The following is a 23477-nucleotide window of genomic DNA, read 5'->3' on the forward strand; positions in this document are numbered from 1 at the left end:
TTAAAACCCCCAGCCCCGTATCATCTCCCTCTACATCTGCTGTGCCTCAGGGCCCGGGAGGCTGAATATCCCTGGAAGAAATGGAATGATCGTGCATATTTACACCATGATAAACATACACATTCTGACCTCTCTGGCCCCTTACTTGGCATTGCTTCCACGCAGTCCTGGTTAGCTCACTCTCTAGTGCTCCATGAAAATACTCCCACACCTTTCCCTTTACCCTTTTCCTCCTGCTTCCAGAATTAACCTAGCCTCATCCTTCCCAGAGCGCAACCACTCCGGCATTCTCCTTTCTGAGTCTAGACTTGCTGGGAACGAGAACTTTCCTGCCCTCCTCAACTTCCTAACTCTTAAACTGATAGAAAGAGGAGTCCTCACCAAGGTGAGCTTCATGCCACCTCTAGAGCCCTTCCTTCCTGCCACCTCTAGTATCTTTCCGCACTAAATCTCCTTCTCTTTCCTGTGCCTTTGGTCTCTCTGACAGGTAAGGCAAGGGAGAGGCAAGTGATGGATGAGAAGGAGCAAGCCCAGCATACCCGCTACTCTCTCGGGGTGAGTCCGGAGGGTGTCCATGAGTTGAGACAAGGTTTGAAGTTCCTTCCAAACATGGCCAAGGTTCTGCCTCTCTGGTGCCTTCATGACGAGTTCTTGAAAATCTCTAAACACCCTCGCCAAGCTGTAAGAAAGACAAAGCTTCGTTAGCAAAGATATTGTCATTTTCATAATAGTAATAATACTGCTTGCTAGTTTTGGAGACCCCATATGCTTGCCCTAGCTATGACATTACGTATCATTTTAATACCACCAAGGCCAAAGGAGAAAAGGCTATTTCAACTTCATTGTACAAACAGGCTCATAGGGCGGGTGAGCATTTTGTTCAGTTTTCCAGCTTCAGCAGGGCCAACTCACCTCTTAACCCCATGCTCTATGTCTTTCCCACCCAGAGAAGCCTTCAGCAGGATGACATTCAAAGATGACATTCAAAGGAGGTTCTTCCCAGAGTTTGCCACTTCTTGGAGACCTCACCTGGCCAGCCATTCATAGGCATGGATGGACAGCCATGCTTAATCCACAAGTTCCTCCCTATAAGTGGGCACCCACACACCCATACACACTCACATGCCCTCTGCCGTGGCTGACCAGATGAGGAAAATGAAGTTGAACCAAACATCTCTATTCCCAGGAATTTGAATGGTATTGAAAGATGTCCTTCCAGTTGCCCAAGGCAAGGTGCTCTGAACTGGGCAACCAGAGCCAGCACTGGCATTGAGAAGTAGGGACATTGGTCGGTGGAGAGAGGTAAATATAGCTGTTGCACAGACAAAGGGACAGAGGCTGAACCCTGCAGGCCCAGAGAGGGGAGAGCAGGTTTGTGGCCATCCAGCTCCTGTCCCACCCCTCCTGAGGCCTGCCTGACTTCCCCTGGCTTTGCAAGAAGGTCTAGTGTCCATATCATCTATCTCCCTCTAGGGCTACATACAGCTTGTTGGAATGGGCTTCTGTGGCTTGCAGGCAAAAGAGCCTTGAATAAGCCAGTATTTCACCTATAATGAGGGTGCGAAATGTGAAACCTGGATTTCCTGGTTCTAATGCTGAGTACAGCTGGAGTCAGAAGCCGTCCTTCCCCAACTCCCTCAGGTTCTAGACACCACCAGTGCCAGTACGTCCAAAGCCCCAGCTAGCCCCCACTGAGCTGTCTTCCAGGCTCCCTGATCCCTCTGGGCGACCCCATGCCATCTCTATGGATGGGGAAGTGTTCCTTCTCAAACCCCTCTAGGGGACGCAAGCTGAAGTTAGAGATTGGAAGTTAGAGCCTCCAGGAAGTGTTTGTAGCCCTGCACTCCCAGCTAAAATGTCACCTTCCAGACAGTCTCAGGAAGACAGATGCTCCCTCTTCCATCTTTTTATATTCCAAAGATTGGCAAACAGATACGTATTACAGGCTTACAGGGCACAAGTCTCTATCAGGACTACCCTACTCTGCCAGGATAGGGTAAAAGCAATCATAGTTTGCTCCCAGTGGGGAAGGCTACCTCTGAGCATGGGGCTGACTTGTCAAGTATCCCTTTTCTTGAGTCAAATGCAGGTTTGTCCCAGAGGAATTATATGCAGAGCTACTTTAAGGAAAAACAAAAAACAAAAAAACTGGAGTAACCCGGTATCTTGTTTCCATCTGACCTGGTGTTTATATAAGCACAGTGAAGCCCACTCCCAAATGAGCCTTGTTGATGTCCCTCAGGTAAACTCAAGATCAGCCCAGGGGGTGAAGGATGACCCTGTGCACATCCTTGAGCCTCTATCTCTAGGACATGCTCATATCATGTTCTCCTACCTCCTGCTCTGAAAGGGAATTTCGAAGATAGACTCTCTTCTTATGGGATTTGACTTAAAAATAGACCCCAGAGGAGAGGTCATTAACCTGGAGTCCTCAAGTACCCAGAAATCTTATGCACAATGTAATGCTTTGTGTGTGTGTGTGTGTGTGTGTGTGTCCATTTTGGGGGGAAGAGGGGCCATCGGTTTTCATCAGCTTCTAGGGTTGGTCTTTAACTGCCCCCAGGTTTAGAACCAATGCCCTCAAGCCCTATCCTGAGATTTGGGGCATCTCAATACTTACATGGAGTTGTTATAGTTTGACACAGTTCCAGGAGATTCTCCCGGGGTGGGACTTTGAAAACAAGGATTATTCACATTGCAGAATATCCCCTGGAGCCACGGCAACATTCCTGCTGAGGGCATTGCCTTGTTGGGAAAATGGCCTTGAAGACAGGAAATGAAGACAAGGAGTTACTTATGGAAACTTCTAGTTGCTGGGCCTCTGCAGGAAGGAGCCCAGCCCTCAGGTGTTTTCTTTCATTCATCAACATTTAAGAAGCAGGAGCATCTAATATATGCCAGGCCATGTGCCCAGTGCCGGAGACAGGGTCTCTCCTCTCAAGCTCCCCATGCAGTGCGGTGATAGACAATTGGTGGAGGCATGAAGGGCAGCGTGGAAGGGGAATAGAGGGGGGTATGGTGGAGGGATGTTAGCCCAAGATGGCTCCACAACATTGCGCAGATGATTTAGGAAGTGAGGCTCACCTGCTCTTTCCACAACTGTTTTTATGAGCACATACCCCAAGCACACAAGAAGGTTGCAAGTTATGGGCTCCTTTAGCAGTGGTGGTGGGGGGATGATGGGTTGGGGAGAAGAGGGGGCAGGCAGGAGGAACAAGGTAAATGAGCAAGAGTTTGATAGACAAGAGACTGATCCAGAACTTGGGGCTTAAAACTCATGAACAAGAAGGAGAAGAGTAAAAATAAGGCACTGAGAATGTTCATATTGTTCCTGAGGTCTGCACATCAGCTACCTAGAGGGAGAAGATGTCATCCTCGCTGGAAACCAGGAGCAGAGAATAAAAGGGGCATTCACAGGCTCATCCCAGGTCCCAGGATACCTCTGAGATCCAAGAAATAATATATTACTACACATGGCTGTGTACTACCCCTTCTCATTTTTGTCCAGCACTATATATATCAACTCCCTAAACTGGTCTCCAGAATATTTTAGGGAGCCCATTTATAATATGCTCCCTTTAAAACTAGTAAGAGTTTAGGTATAGAGAAAAAAAAATCAACAAAAACAAAAACTAATTTCACAATTCTTCAGTAACCACATACAAGTATTTGCAAAGATGTAGGATTAAAAAGTTCATTTGTATCATGCCAATGAATCTGCTTTCTGCACCGGAGGCGTGAAATGATGATAAGTAGATCCAATCCTGGCACCCCAAACCCCTAAGACCTTTCTATTTATTTTTTATTTATTTTTTTTTTTTTAAGATTTTTATTTATTTATCAGAGAGAGGGGGAGAGAGCGAGCACAGGCAGACAGAATGGCAGGCAGAGGCAGAGGGAGAAGCAGGCTCTCTGCCGAGCAAGGAGGCCGATGTGGGACTCGATCCCAGGACGTTGGGATCATGACCTGAGCCGAAGGCAGCTGCTTAACCAACTGAGCCACCCAGGCATCCCCGCCTAAGACCTTTCTAAATGAAAGGTTTGCCAGGGTTCCCCCCTTCTGCCCTCTTCATGCTTACATTCATGTTGGCTGTAGAGTGGGTTGATGTTCCTTAACCAGATCAAGATCAGAAATAAAGACAAAGGCCATGCAAGTTCCACCACAAAGCGGATCTGGAAAAACAAGACAAAAAGAGAGAAAGACCAGTGATGGCAAGAAATTACAGAAGACACACCCAGAGTGGACACACAGCTCAGCACGTGTCTGTGCCATAGATCTTGGGTGTGGTATATTTCCTAAAGGACTTCCTTTTCTCCCCTTCCTTCCTTCCTCCCATCCATCTATCTATCTTTCTTTCTTTCTTTCGAGGGAGAGAGTGCTGGGGGTGGCAGGGGGAGGGGGGAGAGGACAGACGGGGAGAGAGAGAGAGAGAAAAAAAAAATCTAAGAGAATCTTAAGCGGGCTCTATGCCCTGACACAGGGCTTGATCTCATGACCCTGAGATCATGACTTGAACCCAAATCAAGTCAGATACTTAACTGACTGAGTCACCCAAGCGCCCCAGACTTCCTTCTCTTGTCCCATTTCCTTTACTACCCCTACCCTGATATATTAGGCTCACAAGACTTTGTGTCCATCTGGATTCTACTCTTTTTCAGGAAACTGCCTTGACATGAGACTTTCATCAAGGATGGAGATGTGTGCTTCAAAACTCCTCAGATGTTGCTGTGTACCTGAAACCAGGTTCTGCTCTGTAGGGCACCAGCTCTCACATGTCTCATGTGCACTTTCTGCCCTTCCCTACTGCCCTGGCTTCTTCTAGTTCCCACTAGACCTTGCATACATGGCCACTGAATGAATGAGCCAAGGACTCTGAAAACTGTGATCCATAGCAAAGTCAATAAGGGTTTACCAACATCTTTCCTTGCACAGTTTCTTATTGCTTAAAGGAAGAAAGCAGGGCATACTGCGGTCAGTTTTTACAGTACTGACAGAAGCTGCTGATAACGACCTATGGTTGAAAGCCAGTACTTAAATTAGGTTCGACTCAAGAGTTTTAAGGACCCTTGATTCCAAAGGAAGAAACTCTTGGTTGTTGGAGCCACACTCCATGGTGTTGCTCCTAAGGGGTAGGTTGCAGGTGTGGGAGGGTTGTGTGGGAGGGCTGGGAGGAGGGAATGTAATTCGGGGAATGAAATAGTTTTTCTACCCAACCCCCACTCCAGAAACAAACCCTAGGAAGGAAACTCCTGAGATCCGAAGGAGAACTTGTTCCGCTGGCTAAGAGAAAGACGTAAATATATCTAGACCAGCTAGGGGCCATTTGCACAGTCTTTAACCCTTTGTCATTCCTTTCAAAGAAATATACATAAATGCTCAGCAAAGTGGTAGACTCCATAGCAGGGACTCAGTAAATGCCTATTCTTTTCCTTCTCGTAGAGTCTGCTGGCTACAGAATTATTGCAAATTGTAACATAAAGTAATGGCAGGGGGGTGGAGGGGAGATAGGGCCTTGAAGAAAAAACAAAAAAATGTTTAGGGCAGTTGGTGATTAAGCAGTTGTAACGTTTTACTCAATGTTTTCTTCAAAATATGTCTAGGGAAGATATGTTAGAGAACCACACCAAAATGTTATTATATATTATTCATGAGGTAGATTTTCCTTAAGGCACTCACTTTTCAGGGCTCTCCCTACACATGCTCCTACAAGATGGCGAAACATCAGTATGGGACAATCTCATCCCGTGTTACAGGGACTGACCCCAAGCGCCCTGGTTAGCCACTGGAATGCTGGCTGTTCCACCCCCCACCCCCCACCCCCCACCCCTGGCGGGGGGGGGGGTGCGGCGCAGCAAATCAGAGGAGGAGGAGGGGCTGAGCCTCTCCCCCAGGGACCCTATCTCACTATTAACACTCTCTCACCCCTTACCAGACCAGCACAGCTGTTCCCACAGCACCCTGCACTTCCCTTGTCTTATTACTCATTGTAAATGAGGGTCATCACTCCATGAAAATGGAACCCTCACTGATGGTGAGCTGCCTTAGGGCAGCAACCATGTCTCTCCCTGTCACTACTGTGATTCTAGCACCCTGACAGACACAGGGCCAGCTTCACAGCAGGTGCCCCATAAATAAGGAATGAGTGAGCCTTTGTGAGGGACAGGTCTAGGAGGCTCCTTGGAAAGCTGAAGGTGAGGCTCAGGTCACCAACTGATGTAACAAACCGCACCCCCGGAGGCATATTCTGTACACTGGCTTCATGCCTTCCATCCCAGGTCCTTCTGTCCACAAGTAAGATCAGGGAACAAGCCTGGCAAGATCACAGGGAGAGGGATAGGAGCAAGCGCTGAAACCGGAAGTCGTTTGTGCTGTCTTCACCGAGGAAGTGAGGCAACCAGTCCAGATTCCACACATCTGATTCTTCCCCTTAAGACAATTGTGTGCAACCTTGGCTTTCTCCCAAGTCGGTCTGCTTCCTTCCATGTAGCAATGTCTGTCTGGGAGTAGTCTGGTATGTCAGACGTTTGGGAATAGGAAAATCTGGGCTAAGAATCACTTCAGGGCTTGTTTCATCACCCAGGCTCAGTTTTCCTATCTGTGAAATGAGACTATTTTGTCCTTCAGTATCCCCTAAGAGTTGACTGTGTCAGTCTTATGGGTTTTATCTTGCTCTGCTCCCTATTAACTGTATGACCTTGGGTAGCCCTGTCTAGTCACTCCATGCCTCAGGACCTCGTCTGTAAAATGGGGCTGGTACCAGAACCATCTCCCAAAGCAGAATCTGGCACAAGGTAATGTTCAGTTAAACACAAGCCCTTTATTCCTGACCCACACCTCCCACAAAGACCGCGAGGACGCTCTAGGTCACGACAGGCTGTACGGGCTGAAGAAGAAGGGGGTATCATTAAAATGACCAGTAAGATCTTAGGCTGGCCCCCCCACTTGCATTCAGTTTTCTTGCCCTTCTCCCTTTCTGGATTCAAGACTGCTCATTTGCCAGTTTGGAAACGCAGGGCTTCCTGAGACACTCACCACCCACTGTCCCCTGCTCTACCTGTTTGCGGGCTTGGAACCGGGGGAGGAGTCCACGGATAAAACACCCAAACTGGTGCAAGCTGGTGCACCCCCAACCTCTTCGGCGTGTTCGTCACATGCACTCTCCTCTATTCACTCGTTCATTCTTGTATTTTTGAAGCATCTGGTGTTTACAAGGAATTGTGATTGGAAGCCCCCCTCAGTGGCAGACCAGATCAGAATTCTCATTCCCGGGCCCGGGACGAGTGGGACCTTGCAGGTGTTCGCCTTCCCCGAATCTGAGTCATGGCTGCTGTTTTCTGCCCCGAGTGCCTGCTCCTCACTTGACCACCTTCTCTGAAGGCAGCTCCCAGGCGGCTGCCAGCTGGAATTAGGTTGGGGGAGCTCAGGCCATGCCCCACATCAGTTACCCGGGTTTCTCTGGGCGTGGGACAACAGGTTGCTTCCTGTTTGTTTCTAACACTTTCCAGGTAATGCCAACGTGCAGCCGGGCTGAGACCCCCTGGGGTAGGTCATCTCGGTAATCTTGGACAAATGTTTGTTGAGAGGTCACTGTTATTGTTCTGACTCTGCAAGGGTTTGTTTTGGAGGGGCTGCATTGCACACTCCCTCCTGCACAAAGACCACGGGCCGTGCCTCTCCGGCCTGGCAGGTCCTCACAGCAACCTCTCGCTGTGGCCCCCGCCCCAGTCGTGCTCCGCAGCCCCACCCCGAAGCGGCATCCTTGTCCTTGATGCGCAACTGTGCGCAGGCATACCCCAGGGAGAAATTCCACAGCGTAATTAAAAACATGTTTTCAGGGTGGCTCTGACTCCCCCCACCCTTTCCCTTTAAACATGTCTGTAACTTTAATTAAACCCAGCCAAGGCTCAGAAGGGGCCGATGGAAATTTTTTCCCCCCAAACTGGTATTTCCTTGTTCTCTCTCTCTCTCTCTCTCTCTCTCTCTTTTTTTTTTTTGCTTCCCCTCCCCCTCTTTACTACTCCATCTACACGGGGGAGGAGGGGTTGCTGGGAAGGGCAGCGTTGTGCTTGTTGTTTCAAATCTCAGCCAGCTAGATTTCCTTCCCTCCTCATCTGTTTCCAATTTAAAGGTGGGTAACTGAGGCTTGAAGCGAGCTGTTTAATTCTCCCTTCCGAACCCACAACCCACCGAGGATTCTTGGCTGGATGAATGCAGAGCCTGCAGCCGCACCAGCTCTCCAGGACATAATACGCCCCTACTCTCATGAGTCCTCAGGCCTCCCCAAACGTCCTGCACTAACATGGAAGCTGGGACAAGGGGATGACACCCGGGAGCCCCGACACGGGGAGCTTTCAGGGAAAGGAGGCACACCCAGTGAGCTTTGCCCAACGATGCCACCCAATGGCATCAAATGAATGTCAGCCCAGACCAGGTCTAGTTCTGGGAGCTTCCCTTAGCCGGGGTTCTCAGCCTGAGCAGTCCTGTCTCACCATAGAGAGGCTGGCAACGTGTTCCCCCTCGGAGCACACTCTGGGAAAGACGGAATCCCTGAACAGGGGACACTGGCCAACACCAGGGAAAGGGAGAAGGGGCGGTGAGGGCCTCTGAGTTAAACACGGTCTTTGAAAATAGGGTCATTCTCTGTAATAGCAACATGCTTGCCACAGAAATGGAATCATGTCATCAGGTCAAGTCCCCAAGGATATTGTTTGAGGGCTGCAAAGAGCACATTGAGAGTAGAACTAAGTGAGAATCTTAATTTCTTATGGGAAAGAAACAAAGAAATAGTTGCAGATTGGATTTTCCTTGGCATTTCACAGACTCTAAACATTATGTGGACAAGGACTAAGCTTGTCTTGTTTGCCCTTTGGGTACCTAGGACCTGGCACAGTGGCTAGTGATTATTAAGTGTTTGTTGATTGAAGGGACACATTAATAAATACATGAACTTAATAGTGAATTTTGTTTAACTTTTATCTATTTTCATTCAGGAAGGGAAGCTTTTGGAAGCAAGGGACGGAGCCTCGGATGACTGTTAGCACTTGGCTCCTGAAGGAGACAAATGACTTCAACACTAATTTGAAAATCAGAGTAACTTTGACAAGGAAAGCAGCCTGAGGACAGCGGTGTCTCCCATGTCCGAGGGGGTCCTAACTTGGCTTCCCTCTGTAGTCTCTGTAAGTCCTGTCCCACTGACACACAGCAGAAAGGTCTGACCGTCTGTGCACATGGTTTGTTTATGTCCTTTGCTATTTGCTCTTTTCTGGGCTAATTATTAAGCTATTGTCCCTTCACTCCAAACGTAGCCAGGGTCCCTCTTCATGGGTCTTGGTGGGAGACCCAAACAGCAGCCTGACTGTGCCCCTCCCCCACAGGTCTGAGTTATGTTTCCACCAACATCTCCTCTGTGTTTCCAAGTGCTAGGAGTTCCATGTTCTTCCCTTGGTTCCCTCAACTCTGGGGATGGAAGCCACATCCTACAATGGCTGCCTCCATGATCCTTGTCCTCTTTCACAGTGACTAGCCTTGTACTTAGCTAACACCTTTTTATACTCCCGAGTCTCTCTGACTGAACCCTGACCGAGACACTCCGTCACAGGCCATCAGATGTTCCACTCCTTGGCTCTCTTCTTCCCTAACATCTTTTCCCACACCCAGGAAAACCCTTTCCTGCCTGCATCAACCCATCTCAAATCGAGGCTTTGAACAAATCGATTCTCCTCCTCCTCACAGCCAATCTTCTTCCGTGTTCTCCTTCCAAAAATCTCCCAGCCTTGCCTACATCCTGTCTGCCTAATCTCAGCTCTACTCACCCCTCATTCCTTCTCTCCCCCGCTCTCTTCTTTTGGCATCTTTAGTCATTTGGGGTCATTTAGTGTTTGCAAGACTGCAAGGCTGCAGCAAAGTGTATGTTTCCATATAGTCACATATTCACTCTTCACCCCTTTCCAGAAAAAATTAGAAGCCCATTGGCGTTTGTATGTACACTCTTGGGATCCTGTGCTCACCTGTGCCTCTTGCTGGAACTTCTTGGAGGGTATTTGGTACATTTATTACTCTTGGTCTCAAAACCCTTCAGGTTTCCCCAGCCAGACTAGAAATGAGTCCAGGGTTGAATCTGTTTCCTTTTGCTTTTACATCCCTGGTCCAGCCCAGCCATTAGCTCTGCTCCCTGAAAGGGTTCAGGTAAACGTCTTGCTGGTTGATAAGTTATTGCAGCTCCCTGAATCTAAGACACCATCAATTGTAAATTTTTTTGCACACTAAGAAAGAAACAGACGTGTCTAGTTAAACTGTCACCTGAATACGAGCTGCAGACCTATGTCAGAAATGTGAAAATGTAGGAAAGCCAGTGTACCGCACAGAATCAAGGAAACATAGCGTCATTGGTCTAGGAGGCTCTTTGAGAGTTCTGTTTTCCTTTGAGCCCGTTCTTCTCGGGGCTTAGGATCTTCCCACAGCACCGTTAGGATGCTCAAGAGTTTGGGGGCTGGACTGGCAGGTTTCAAAACCAGGCGGTGGGGGGAAGGGAGGGCCAGGCAACAGGTTCACATGCAGGAAGGGGGGGAAAGAAGAGTATATACTGTGGCCGTGCTGGGCTGCAAGTGGAAAGTGTCCCTCTCTGGACAGAGAAACAGGTCTTCCTGCGAAGGACACTTGTCGGAGTGGTTCACGGAGCAGCCACCTAAAGCCTTTGCTTTAGAGCTAAATAGCAAGGAGCCCCATGAGAGAGCTTGCCTTCCCCACCCCCACCCTGCTGATTTGCTCCACACCTCACTTTGAGACCGCAGACTGCACTTGTTACCTTTTGCCTTTTCCTCAGGGTCCAGTTCTTCCAGAGCAAGAGCTGGATCTGTCTCACAAAGCCCATGCTTGGGGGCCGCACGAGTAGGAGATCGATCCCTCGGAGCCCTCGGTCTGTGGAGGGACAGCGACCGACATAAATGGCGCTAAGGGCACCTCGGGCTTGGGCTGCTGTGTCCTTCTCGGGGCGATTAAAGGCTCCTTTCCCCCTTCAAAGCATAATCCCTTTTAATTCACATAAGCCCTTTGTTGAGGAAAACAGGCTGCCACTCTGTTGGCTCCTTCTTAGGAAGAGAAAGAGAAAGTGAAGAGTTGCTCTTGGTAAATGGAGTTGGGGGCATTTCATGGGGAACCGAGGAAGCATGAGCCCCCTTACAAAGGGACAGAAGCTATGAGAAATTCCAGCCGTGTGGGGACCCTAGCTTCGGTGGGTCCTCAGGCAAAGGCCCCCAGGCGAGGAGCAGAGATCAGGTTGAAATCTCACTTGCTTCTGCCCACTGAAACGTGGGCCCTGCTAGAGGACTGCATCTTTCTTTTCACAAAGGGGCCTTCTGCTCACCAAAGGATGTGATGCGAATGTGAGGTGGCCTCCACCCAGAGCAGCGCCATAGGGGCGGGCAGAGCCCCGAGGCTGTGGACCCCATCACTGGGGAAATCTGATCTGCAGGAAAAGGGAATGAAGGGAATGCACAGAGAGGCAGAGGCAGAGTCCCAGCTGCGGCCTTGTCCCCGTTTCCAGCTGTCCTTGGGACACAGCTGCTCCCCTGCTCTTCTTTCAGGCAATTTAGATGTAAGTTACCCCCAATCCTTCCAGTAAAATCCCCCTTTGCCTAAATTAGCTCATGCAACTCTTAATCAATGGCAACCAAAAGATTTCTGCCTGTTGTGAGTTATCTTAATCAAGGAGAGGATCCGATCTGGTCCAACTGACATTGAGCCCAAAATACTATTTGCAGCCTATTGGAATGTATCTGAATACAGTTCCTCGGTAGGGACATGACTGCAATATTAACACAAGTAGAAAACTCAAAAGAGTTGCAGCAAAGTTGAAAAGAGATGAACTATACTGTCACAAGCATCTTTTAAGGAAGCAGAAGAACTCCAACATATTCAATATTGTCAGTCCCTGTGTCTATTAGGAAAGGGTTGACAATGTTTTAAAACATGTGAAGCCATGTGAAGGCAGAACAAGGGGGAAGATGTGTGGTTGGTTTAAAACACATCATTCGTTAGGCATTATTAGCTGGGACTAAACCACACTTTCCAATTGATCCAAACATTGAGAATTATATCAACTGATTTTCCAAACACTTTGGTGGCCAGTGAGTCAAGCGGGATATGGATATTTGTTCCCAGTTTTGAACTACTTTTTGTCTAAAATTTATTTACCACTCACTATTGTAAGAATTCTCTCTAAAGAGCCTTAAAGTGAAACTGTAAACACATTTTCCCCTTTGTTTCTAAAAGTGGAAGTAATACCACAGTTTATCATCAGAGAGAAATGATGACTATTTCAAAACCAGTTGGCACTGAGTAGAGGAAATTCTCCAGAAAAATAATGTCTAAAAGTCCCATATTTAAAAATATCTCTGGAGGAGAAAAAATTAGAAAGCATGAGAACTGAGGTAGTGCACATTTCCCTACCTCCACAGGATAGTATAAAATTAATGTCTATTACTGTGAAGCACTAATTGCTAGGTTTAAATTTATATTTTTACTGAGAATGATTATACCAAAATAAAAATAGTTTCTGAATTATTAAGCAATAGCAAAATGCCAAAATTTCTTTACAGACTTGATGTGAGTGTGACCTCTGAACTTTGCTTTTACCTAAACTATTCTACAGTTTGATTTCATGTATTAATCAGTCTTGACTCTTATTTGACATAGTGTCATTGGTGAGTCTTGGGGCCTGGAGCTATTGCCTGTCGCTTTGACATGGCCACTCAAGGCAGTGAGAAAGACATGCACAGTTTCTCCTTTGCCTTGCTAAAAACATTTACACAGTGTCATAGAAGAGGTCCAGGTCCCATCACTAGTTACTGTGGAGTAGAAATTAAGACCAAACAAATAGAACTTAAGCATTTTTCAGTGGCAGTATGGAATCATTGGCTCCATAGACTGAGAAATAAATTATATTTCACTAATTCAGCCTCTCCTCTGAGAATCTTGCACATAGTTGGCACTAATTTAATCTTTCCTGTAAGAATTTTGGACTTCAGGTTGTTATTATTGTTCAGATAGTCTACAGATACTAAATTTTAGCATGTGAAAATAGTACCATTTGAAAACATATTTACCTGGAACATTTCTATGGGCTATCTTTCTTACTTAGTGAGAGGAGGAAGAGGCTGATCTCATGTCTAAGCAATCTTTGTCTCCAAAATAATCTAGAGCCCCTCTGAGGGAGCACATAGAACAGTCCAGAATGGAAATATAGGGAGCTCACTATTTAAGAAGCAGGCAACTGAGTGTTTTATCTGGCACACCTGCTCATAGCAAAATGTGGAAACTCTCCCAATGCCCATCACAGCAGAACAGATACATGAATTATGGGGTATTCTTTCCGTCAAAGCTCCTATAGTCTATAGCAGTAAGCGTGAGCAAACTACACCTACAAAAATATGGATAGTTCTCCCAACCACAATGCTGAGGAAAAAAAAAAAAGCCTGACACAAAACATTTATAGTCCACACTTTCATAAAGTTCAAGCACAAGCAAAACGCATCTCTGATGTTCAAAATCAAGATGGTGGTTACACTTTGGGAGGGTGGAGGGTTGTAAGTGGGCGCAAAGGGTATTTCTGGGGGAACTAGAAACAGTTTTTCTTTTGATCTAAGCGTCAGTTACTTGGGTGTGTTCAGCTGGTGAAAATCAGTCTGTAAACTTGGGATTTGTACACTTCTCTGTATGTATATCGTACTTTAATAATTATCGTTTTTTTTTTAAAGAGCAGGTGAAGGACCATAACTCAGTGAAGAAGCCTGAGCTAGAGGAGCTAGACATGAAAGGGAAAAGTCTGGAAAGAAGGTTGCCCTGGAAGCCATGGAAAGGAGGCTTTGTTCCTCAGTTGCAAATGGCTGGAGGAGAGCAGGTAGCATAAAGACCTCTGGATTTGATGGCTGGCCCCTGTGAGAACGGCTTTGAGGAGGCTGAACCCAGAAGCAGGGAGCTGAAGAGTGAGACGGGAGCAGGCAGCTGCCGTCACGTAGCTTGACTGAGTGGGCAGATGCTGGAGACAGTAGCCAGAGGGAACATCGGGTCTTCGTTTCCCCCGAAGACAGGAGAGATTTGGCCATGTTAGTGTGTGGGAAAGAGCCAGTTGAAAGAAAGATGCTGAAGTGAGTGGGGGATGATTGATGGGGACCCCAGGAAGGAGAGGGGCTGGAATTAGCCTTGGGCAGGAGATGGGGCACTCTGCATTCCAAGGACACCACAGGGAAAGAGGCCAGGGAGGTGCAGGTGCAGATTCACTCAGAAAGGTGAGGCTGGGAGACAAGGGAGCTCACCCCAGCGGCTCTGGTCTTCACTGTGGTGGCGGAAGAATAAAGAGATTAAGTGAGATAATGTGAAAATACTTTGTGAATTAGAAATTATAACACACCCGCCAATTTATAGGGAGGGTATATAATGGGAGAGTAACTTATAGACAATGTGTTTGGGAGCCAAATGAGTTGTGGATAACGGCTCTCCCACCGTAGATTACCCCACCCCCACTCTCTATTATATTTATCTAATTAGTTGGCAAATCACAGGTAGAATCTTGTTATTCGGTTCAGCTTAACAGTTTAAACCAATAATCAGCACCAACAGGAATGTTTTCTGGAGATTCTTTTCCCAATTACAGTTAATTCTGCTCTAAGAGAACTGGTCTCTTTCAAAGGTCTGCTGTTTTCAAAGGAAGACAAGGTCGTAGTTTCTGGATCTCACCTTCCACCTCACCTATGCTGCACCCCACAAGGCCCCTCTGTTGCTTTCCCTGTATTTCTCTCTTTCCTGGATAACCAGCCCAGCTCACATTTCTGAAGTCAGTTCCACTTATTTCTCATTCTTTAGACTGCATGAAGCATCTATGGGTACCAGGGCACCCCTACCTCAGAAGGCAGATGACTTTGGGGAAATTATTCATATGGAAAGTAAAGGTCTAGCAATGCATCTGTGTAAACTATCTTGCCTGGTACCTCTGGAAAGTCCTTGCAGACTTTGTGGTGGTGGTGGTGGGGAAAGCTGTGCACATACCCCAAAGTGGAGAACACTGCTCTAGCAGAAAACACATTCAAGCCGCTACTGAAAACGAAGAGGCAAATTGCTATTCCAAGCACATTTTATACACTTGCTTCAAAAGCTGCTTTGAGTTTTGCTGACTTGATATTTGGAATACCCACCAGAGCCCAGAGATTTTACATTTTCTGGGTATTGAGTGCAAAATACTTCGCAGATAACAGAGTTTGGGGGAATGCTGGCGAGTGTTTCCTAGCAGACCATTAGTCTGGGCAGGTATCACGTGAGCTCTTGTGGGGTTTTGAGCCATGGGCTGAACACGGCATCTGGTAACACCTGAGTAAACTCCCTCCTGGGGCCAGTCCTGCCACTCTGCAATTTCAGGGCATCAGGGGCTCAGCTGCAAGGGACAGGCATTCCAAAGGGCTCTGGCTAGAGGCAAGCAGCACTACCAAAGACAAACTGAGAGAACAGAGGAAAAGAGCCATTTGAGGGCCAAAAATAATTTGTGAAACCAGGGACCCGGACTAATTCAGAACCAATTCCCACCCTTGGGAATTTGCCATCAGGAGATAGGCAACGGCAATCTCTGCAGACCGGGGCCGCAGGCGTCTGCCTGACTTTCCATGACAGGTGCGGAGCCCGCCTCCTGGGCAGCCCGGCAGCAGGAGAATGGTCTGGAGGCGCTCCTGTCCATTCACTGGCTAAGTGGCAAAACCAAACAATGACCAAAGGCAACATAGTCTTGCAGTTACTGTTTGACCTTGAGAATGGAGGGAACAGAAAGAAAGTGGAAATTACTTAGGCAGGAGTCTGGGAGGGGGTGGGAGCAGCATGGGAAATACTTCACATGGCTCTCGCCTGCTCAGTCCCACAAAGAAATCTTGTGGTTTGTTGTCAGATTCCTTCAGCTAAATTTGTCGGGGTGGGGGGACCTCTCTTGGGTGAGGAAATCTCTCCCTTCAGACAGTGCCCTATCGCTCCCTTCCTCAATGACTCACAGCACCCCTGGCCCTCTGCTTCTTTCTCTCTTTACACCTTTGGGCAGGGTAAGGAGAAACGGGGAAGAGGTGTGTCAGCCTTTGTTCCTGGCCTGGACTCCTCTCCGGCTCAGACCCGGTGGGAACCCTGCTCCGAGGTATTAGTGAACACAGACAGCCATGGCCGCACTGGGGACCGAGCAGTACCCTCTGCCCCTTTGTGATCATCCTGGAGATCCCATGAATGGTGTGCATGCATGTGGCTTCCATCACCATAGCTTTGTCAAATTCTGATTCTCTTTACTCCTTAATGAAATTAAATTCTTTAAAAACGCTATGCCTGATATCACTCACTAAGGAGTTGAAAACTGTGGTGTGGTGGAACAGCACAGTCTTTGCAAGCCAAAAGAACTGGGCTCAGATCTCAGAGCTGCCCCTTATCGGTGTGCTGCTGACGAATCCCTAGACCTCCCTTGGTCTTAAATCCAGATGTTGCTATTAAGATGATGAGAAAAAATGTCTGCATTAAACCAGGAGCTCCTTGAGAAAATGCATGAAGGTTTCTGTTTCTTAATAAATGATGCTTCTTTGTTTTTCTTTCAGCCACTTTCTAAATAATTAGATTATATCTGGAGAAAGATGGGACACGGTCTGCTGAAGTTCCTTAATACAGAAAACGATGTTGCCATTTTAAGAGGCCATATCATGTCAATCCTGGTTTCTCAACAAGGCCTGGAGAAGCTATCTTTAGTGGAAGTCCTGTCATCAAAGACAAAGCCAACCTTGTAGTAAAATAGTTATCACTGGCTTTCAACCTTCAGCAGCTAAATTGCAGCTGGAGAATGGCCAAACACTTAAGGCCTAAACTGAGGAATTAATCCCAGCAGGGCTGTTATAAACCTTTTCCAGAGCACTTGGGCTTTCTCTCTTAAACATGTTGAATCAGGACTTTGAGCATATCAAAAGTACATTTTTAAACTCGACTCAAGTTTTGTGTAGAAGGTACATCTGGGTTTGGATCCCCTTAGTCATGCAGGGTAAAAAAACAACTTCTTAGAGAAGGAATAAAGCAGCCCTTGGGCTTGAATTTCCTTCTATATGGAGTGCTTTGGGCCAGAACAGGGGGAGGTGGGTGCAGGATGAGCTCTGGGAAGAATGTTCAGAGGCCTCGTTACTGTTACAATGTTGGCTGGTGAACATATGCAGAGATCAGTAGATACCAGGTACAGAGAACCTGGACAAACTCCTCCAAGAGAAGTCTGTTTCCAAATGCAGCAAGTCCTATCAGTGCTTCCTAAAGGCACCTGCCCTCTATGTTGATCTTTTTTTCCCGTGTTTTATGCTCATCATCATGCACCCATTTCAAAGATAGGAACTTGAGTCAAGGCCAGCTTGTCACGGAGATAGGACTTCTCTTCCAATTCAGTGGAAAACAGTGTGGCTTCCATTCTCTTCAAGATTTTGGTGGTTAACGCATATGTACCTCTTTAGACACACTTGGGTTCGAAACTTGGTTCCACTGCCTAATAGTGTATGACCCTGGAAACGTTTGTAAAAGTTTAATTTTGATGAGTTTCATCATCTGTAAAGTGGGAATAACACTCGATGCACAAGGCTGTCAGTGAGAGTGGCTGTTGAGAAACTCCTACCTCACAGGGCTGTGATTAAGTGAGGTAATCTGAAAAATGAGCTTCTCTCTGTGTTGGGTCTAAAGAGAGTATGAAGTATTATTACTTTCATCAGAAAGGTCTGCTGTTGACGCATTGGCTACCTAACAATTTGAAATCAACGATGGACATGATTGAGCTTTTATAATGGATGCCTATCTTCATGCATAGGAAAACGTACCTGTGATAATGGGGATGTCCATTCAAATGTTTACCATTTCCCCTCAAAGCCGCCATAGTGCACTCTCGTCTCTGTTGCCTCATTTTCATGACCCAGTGACCATGGCCATCATTCCAAATACCTTCACGGCTGCAAAGATATTTTACATTTTTATAGGACTTAAAAATGTGCACTGACTCAGGTATACTAACTCACTTACCCTTCACAGCTGCCCTGTGATGCCGATGCCATTCTCATTTCACGGATGAGAAAACGCTCTCAGAAAGGTTGCATGACCTGCCAAGGTCACATAGCGTGTAAACAGAAAAGTTGGGACGGAAACGCACGGCCTTCTCATTCTTTCCAACCACATGAGTCTCCGACAAAGCAGGAAATAAATACATGGTTGAATCTTCCTTTGACTTGCATCTCCTCTTCCTGGTACAGAAATGTCATTAGCTTCTGCAAAAAGATACCCAGTGAACTTGGGTGCAGATAGCATCCCCTCTTCGAAGAACACCAATTTAGGAAGGTGTCCTTAACTCCGACCTGGACTGCCATTGGCTGGTCATGGTTTTATCCCCTTTATTTAAACAGGGAATTCAGGTCACTGGAAATGAGCCTTTTCTAAAAAGGAAAACTGAGTCATTTGTTTTTCGCTTATTTCCATCCTAACCTCCTTCTGTGTTGATAGATGGCAAATAGCTCCCAGACCTTTCAGTGACTCATCCGCACATTGGCAGCTTGTCTGAGGTTCTAATTCAGTTTTGGGATACTAATTTCCCATTTCCTCTCCATTTCAGGAAGTATCACGATAGACTTTAACTACCACTGTGAGCGTGCAAAAGGAGGAAAAGATGGGTTGGTTTTCCAAGCTGCTGTGCCCTTTTAGTCATGAAGATGAGAAGTCAGACTGAGATCCTGCGTGTAATTGTTATCACCGCCATCTTTTTCAAAGGTCAAGGGCTCTGGGTCCCAGACTTCACTACACCTCCGAGGAAAAAGTAAGGCAAACCAAGACAGGAGAGCGAAGAGGTAAATGGGGAGAAAGGAGCAGATGTGGAGGTGGGGAAGGGTATTACCTTAGGTCCATGTCCCAGTACCTCAGCCCAGAGGGAAGATCTCAGTGATATGGAAGCCAATGGAAAGGCCCTTTTCCTCTCTCCTCTCCTCCCACAGAGACCTCACAGCCAGAACCACCATTTTGAGTTGAGCATTTTCACAACACCGTTTACCAACTTGTTGCCCACTACAGAAAACACGTTGTCAGATGAACTTAGCAGTATTCTCTCTCGCTTAGATGATGAGCTTTATTTGAAGTTGTTTTAGTGGAGTCTATATGTCATTTTCACTCAGATTTAAGGGTAGAACTTGTAAAAACATTCCCAATAGCTTTGGTAAGACAGTTTAATTCACTGGGTTTGAAAACATTGGCTCTGAAACTGAATTTCAACCAGAAATAAATGTCTCCGAGGGGCAGATGAGGTTCTTTGGCTGTGTAAATACATTTGTTAGAAAACAGGTTAGAAAAACAGTTGAATACACGCCTAGCTTAGGAACCACTCCCATGCGAGTCTAGGTTGTTAAGGCCTTCTGTAAGTTTCCTTCAGATCCCGGAAGTGAAAAACAAAACAAAAGGAAACAAAGCACAACCCAGCATGGTCTTCCTGTAGGTGTCACATCCCCTGCCTCAGAATCACTGTGAAGTGGCCGCGGAGCATGAAGATTCCCAGGCTTTGGGGCTGAGCCATTCCATGAAAATCTCTAGGGTGAGGTCTTGGAATCTGCAGGTTTAACCAGCTTTCCAGGCGATTCTGATGCCGCTAGCGTTTGTGAAGCACCACGGAGATCCGAAAAACAGGCCATTCTTCCACTGGGGGACCAGGGCTGCCTTCCGGCCCCGTAATCTGAGTCCAGTTAATTCTTGTGGCTTTAGGATGGCTATAGATGAACTGCTGTTGTAGGAGCCACCAAGGGTGGAACTGATTTATAGCAAGAAAATGTGATACTGACTTCCATTATATCACTGGTAAATCTTTGGGAATTTTTTTTTAAAGATTTATTTATTTATTTGGGGAAGGGAGGGGCAGAGGAAGAGAAAATCTGAAGCAGACCCCAAACTGAGCTCGAGCCCTATGGACAGCTCCATCTCATGACCCTGAGATCATGTCACGATCTGAGCCAAAATCAAGAGTCAGACACTTAACCAACGGCACCACCCAGGCATCCCAACCTCTGGGAATTTTAACTTACCGGGTCATATAACTCAACTCTGGGATCTTATATGTGAACCTCTTATTGGAATGGATGGTTATTTATCTATTTTTAAGTTAAGGAAAAGAACTCCATAATATAAAGAATGTTTTATGACAACAGAAGCCTGTTCTTTCTGCAATCTTAGATTGTTAGCAACCAGAATCTTTTAATTAAAAAAAATTTTTTTAAGATTTTATTTTTTTTAAAGTAATCTCTATACCCAATGCAAAGCTCAAACTCAAAACCCTTACATCAAGAGTTGCATGCTCTACCAACTAAGCCAGCCAGGCGCCCCCCCAAAAACCTTTTTAATTACAAAAGAGGTTCTTCTTATCCAGGTTAAATCAATAACCTGGTGGACTCAAGTGACACAAATGAAGCAAGTACAGTTGTGGCTTTGTCAACATTCTAGACCTTTCTAATTGCTGGACTTAAGCAAGGACTGTGAGTGCCCCTCAAGTGAGGCTCTATCTCAAACCAGTTCGTCAAATTACAGACCCCGTTTCTGAGGGTTGCCTATGTGCCAGGCCAGTACGCTGGGTACTATGGATAAAACTAGACATAATATTAAAAAGAGGGCCCCTTAACTCTTAGCTGGACATCAGAATTACTGGTAAAGCTTTTTCAAAATATTGCAGAAAGGGCTCACCTCATATCTATTGAATCAGAATCTTTGGGGGCAACATCCATGTTTCAATGCACAAACCGCCCCAAGTGTGTTTAATGCAAGGCTCAAGACCATGGTGCTAAAAATCCTACCTTCTTAGAATTTTAATTTACACTGGATGATGCTGATATACATACATCTGGCAGGGGACATGTATTAAGAACACATGATAGACAAAACACAATTGTGATAGATCACATCTAATTCTACATAGAAAGCAATGCATAGATGGAAGGATAAATGCAGAATTGGTAGTGGTTAGATAAAACACAGATTTCTGGGCAGATTCTGTCCCATCTGGTTGATGGGAGGAGCAATAGATTCTGCTGTTTTTTTTTGTTTTTTTTTTTTTAAATTTCAAATTAAAAGCTTATAATCAAAACCTGGTTCTAGTTTAAAAGGCAATGCTTTAACTTTTTCATAATTCTGATGCATTGGTGGTTATATAAAAATCACACAAAGGAAGTAGCCAGAGCATTAATACAAATACAATTTGTATTAAAATTATATGGTCTTCAATTTCTATTGTAGGATAAAGCTACAAATAACTGAATTCTGCATAAGACTGAACATATTGTCCAGGAGAAATGAAAGACTTAAACAAATATGCTGTGAACGCGTATGAGCATGTATTACATCCATGTTTAAACAAAATCCAGGCAGTTGTGTAGCAAGTGAAAAGAAATCGAAGCCTTGCAGTCTGGCTAGTGAGAGGTTCTCTGAAGGGCATTCTGTGGAACGCATTTCTCTTGGCAGTTGCACCAATGGACTCAGCTCAATTCTAAGCAGATTTCTTTAATCCTTAGCTCGAACTGGGTCAGCATCATCTGATTTTAAGTATTATTACAGGAGACAAATGCACAATGATTACTGAAATAGCTACAACCACCTTGCCTGGGAAGTTACTTTTTCTTTGAAAATGCTTAAAAGACCCAATTCACATACATGGACAAGGCTCTGGGGGAACCACCACTATGATAGGGGCAGGAACAAACTGCGGTGGCCCTCTGATGAAGAACATGCCGAAACTTCCAGTCAGGTTTTTGTTTTTTTAATAAGCTGCTTAGGAAAAATGCTTAATTAGCTTACCTTGTTCTCTGTATTGGTTCAGGAAGATTCTGTTGGGTAATTTGAGCACCCGGACTTGAACAGTTAGGAAGATAAACATTTTGTTTTTGAATCAGAAAATCTAAACAAAACAGTCAGTTGTAGAGACAGTTATCAACAGGTGGGTCAGAGACACCATTTCAAGATAGCTGTTAGTTGCTACTCATTAACTTTGGACCCCTTCCCTAAACTGGATTGTCTTACCGGATTCTCTTACTCTTTGTACTTTATCGGTTGATTCTCTTTGAGGTTTTAGGTTTACAATCAGATTTCATCCACAAATAGAGATCATTTTATCTTGTCCTTGCTGAATTTTTTTTTTTTTATCTCTACTTTCTTTCTCTTGCTTAATTGTGTTAGCCAATATTTCTAGTGCAATGTTCAGTGGTAAATAGAAGTAGTGACAGGTTCTTTATTATGTTTCTCTACATCGGTACACCTTTGGTGTTGTTCATCCATTAAGTAGGATGCAGACTTAGGCTGCCACCCATTCCATCCCCAAGTACAATTACATGAATAGAGGGACGATCTGCACATTCCTGAAATAAACGGCAGGGTTCACAAGTGTAAGAGGCATTCTACTGGCTGGGCCTAAGGAAGCCATAGTACCATTTTCAAGTAAATGAGCTACAGAAGAGAGGATCTTATCCTGTTTGCTTTTGAGGTCTCTAGATTGAAAATTTCTCACAGGAAACACTCTATGTCCATTTCCGTATCCCTAAATATGCATTATCCAAGTGCATACCATAAGGAATATCTGTAAATGCCCTCCCATCTTGGTAATAGTCTTCAGGTCCTGAAGCCAGATCACCTAGAATTCCCCAACCCTGCAGATACCTGTTCTCACGTTCACTAGCCACAAGGGCTGCTGTGGTCAGTGGGTTTGTAAGCTCTACACAATTGCTCCTTTCTGTCAGACAGACCACCCTGCCCATTTGTAATAAATTGCCTTCCAGCTAGTGATTTTCACCATAGAAAAAGCAGCATCTCTTCTCCTTGGGAAGCTGGTGAATAAAGACCGGCTGAGGATTATAAGTAGGATGAGATGCCAGGGACCCCGAAGGCAGGATTTCCCGGCTTGTCTCAGATGACATAGGTTAGGGTGCTGGGAGTGGACAGGAAGACAAGGCAAGGAAGGAAGGAATAAGAGCAAGGAATGATTCTCCCACTGACATTTACCAGTGAGAGGAAAAAACCATGTCCATTTACTGGGTAATTCCATTACCCAGGCTTGGTTGTATTGACATGTTAGATGACATGTGAAGGTATATTAAAGTGCAGAAATACTTACACCTATTACTTAATGGAAAGATTAAGAGCCCTGACTTTATAATCTGACAGTCTATGTGAGACTCCTGGCTGTGTGGATTGTGGTTGTGTGATCTTGGGCAAGTGTCTTAACTAAGCCTTGGTTTCCTGTTTTGTAAAATGGGGAAACACACCAACCTGTTTCTTATGCATATGCGGATAAAATGCGAGAATGTTTATAGAGTACCGACCAGCACCTGGCATGTAATGGAGGCTCAGTAAATGTTAGCTACCATGATTTTTCTGTTTAGGTTTTCTTAAGTCATATGACTTATATTTCACTCCGTGAGGACTAAAAACTGCAGAG

The 23477-nt window shown here is 45.8% G+C and overlaps 1 protein-coding gene across 1 annotated transcript in view; it reads right to left on the reverse strand.

Moving 5' to 3' along the window:
• ABCA4 (ATP binding cassette subfamily A member 4) overlaps positions 1–17932 on the reverse strand; it is a 130519-nt gene extending 112587 nt beyond the window's left edge. The window contains exons 1-5 of the mRNA XM_059375441.1: positions 17854–17932; positions 10806–10918; positions 4080–4173; positions 2621–2762; positions 540–679 (exon numbers count right to left, since the gene is read on the reverse strand). Coding sequence (XP_059231424.1) covers positions 540–679; positions 2621–2762; positions 4080–4173; positions 10806–10918; positions 17854–17875 — 511 coding nt within the window. The 5' untranslated portion in view covers positions 17876–17932. The remainder of the gene's footprint in view (positions 1–539; positions 680–2620; positions 2763–4079; positions 4174–10805; positions 10919–17853) is intronic.
• Positions 17933–23477: the final 5545 nt, after the last annotated feature.

The sequence above is a fragment of the Mustela nigripes genome, chromosome 14 (assembly GCF_022355385.1).
Source record: "Mustela nigripes isolate SB6536 chromosome 14, MUSNIG.SB6536, whole genome shotgun sequence".
In the NCBI taxonomy this organism is placed as follows: domain Eukaryota; kingdom Metazoa; phylum Chordata; class Mammalia; order Carnivora; family Mustelidae; genus Mustela; species Mustela nigripes.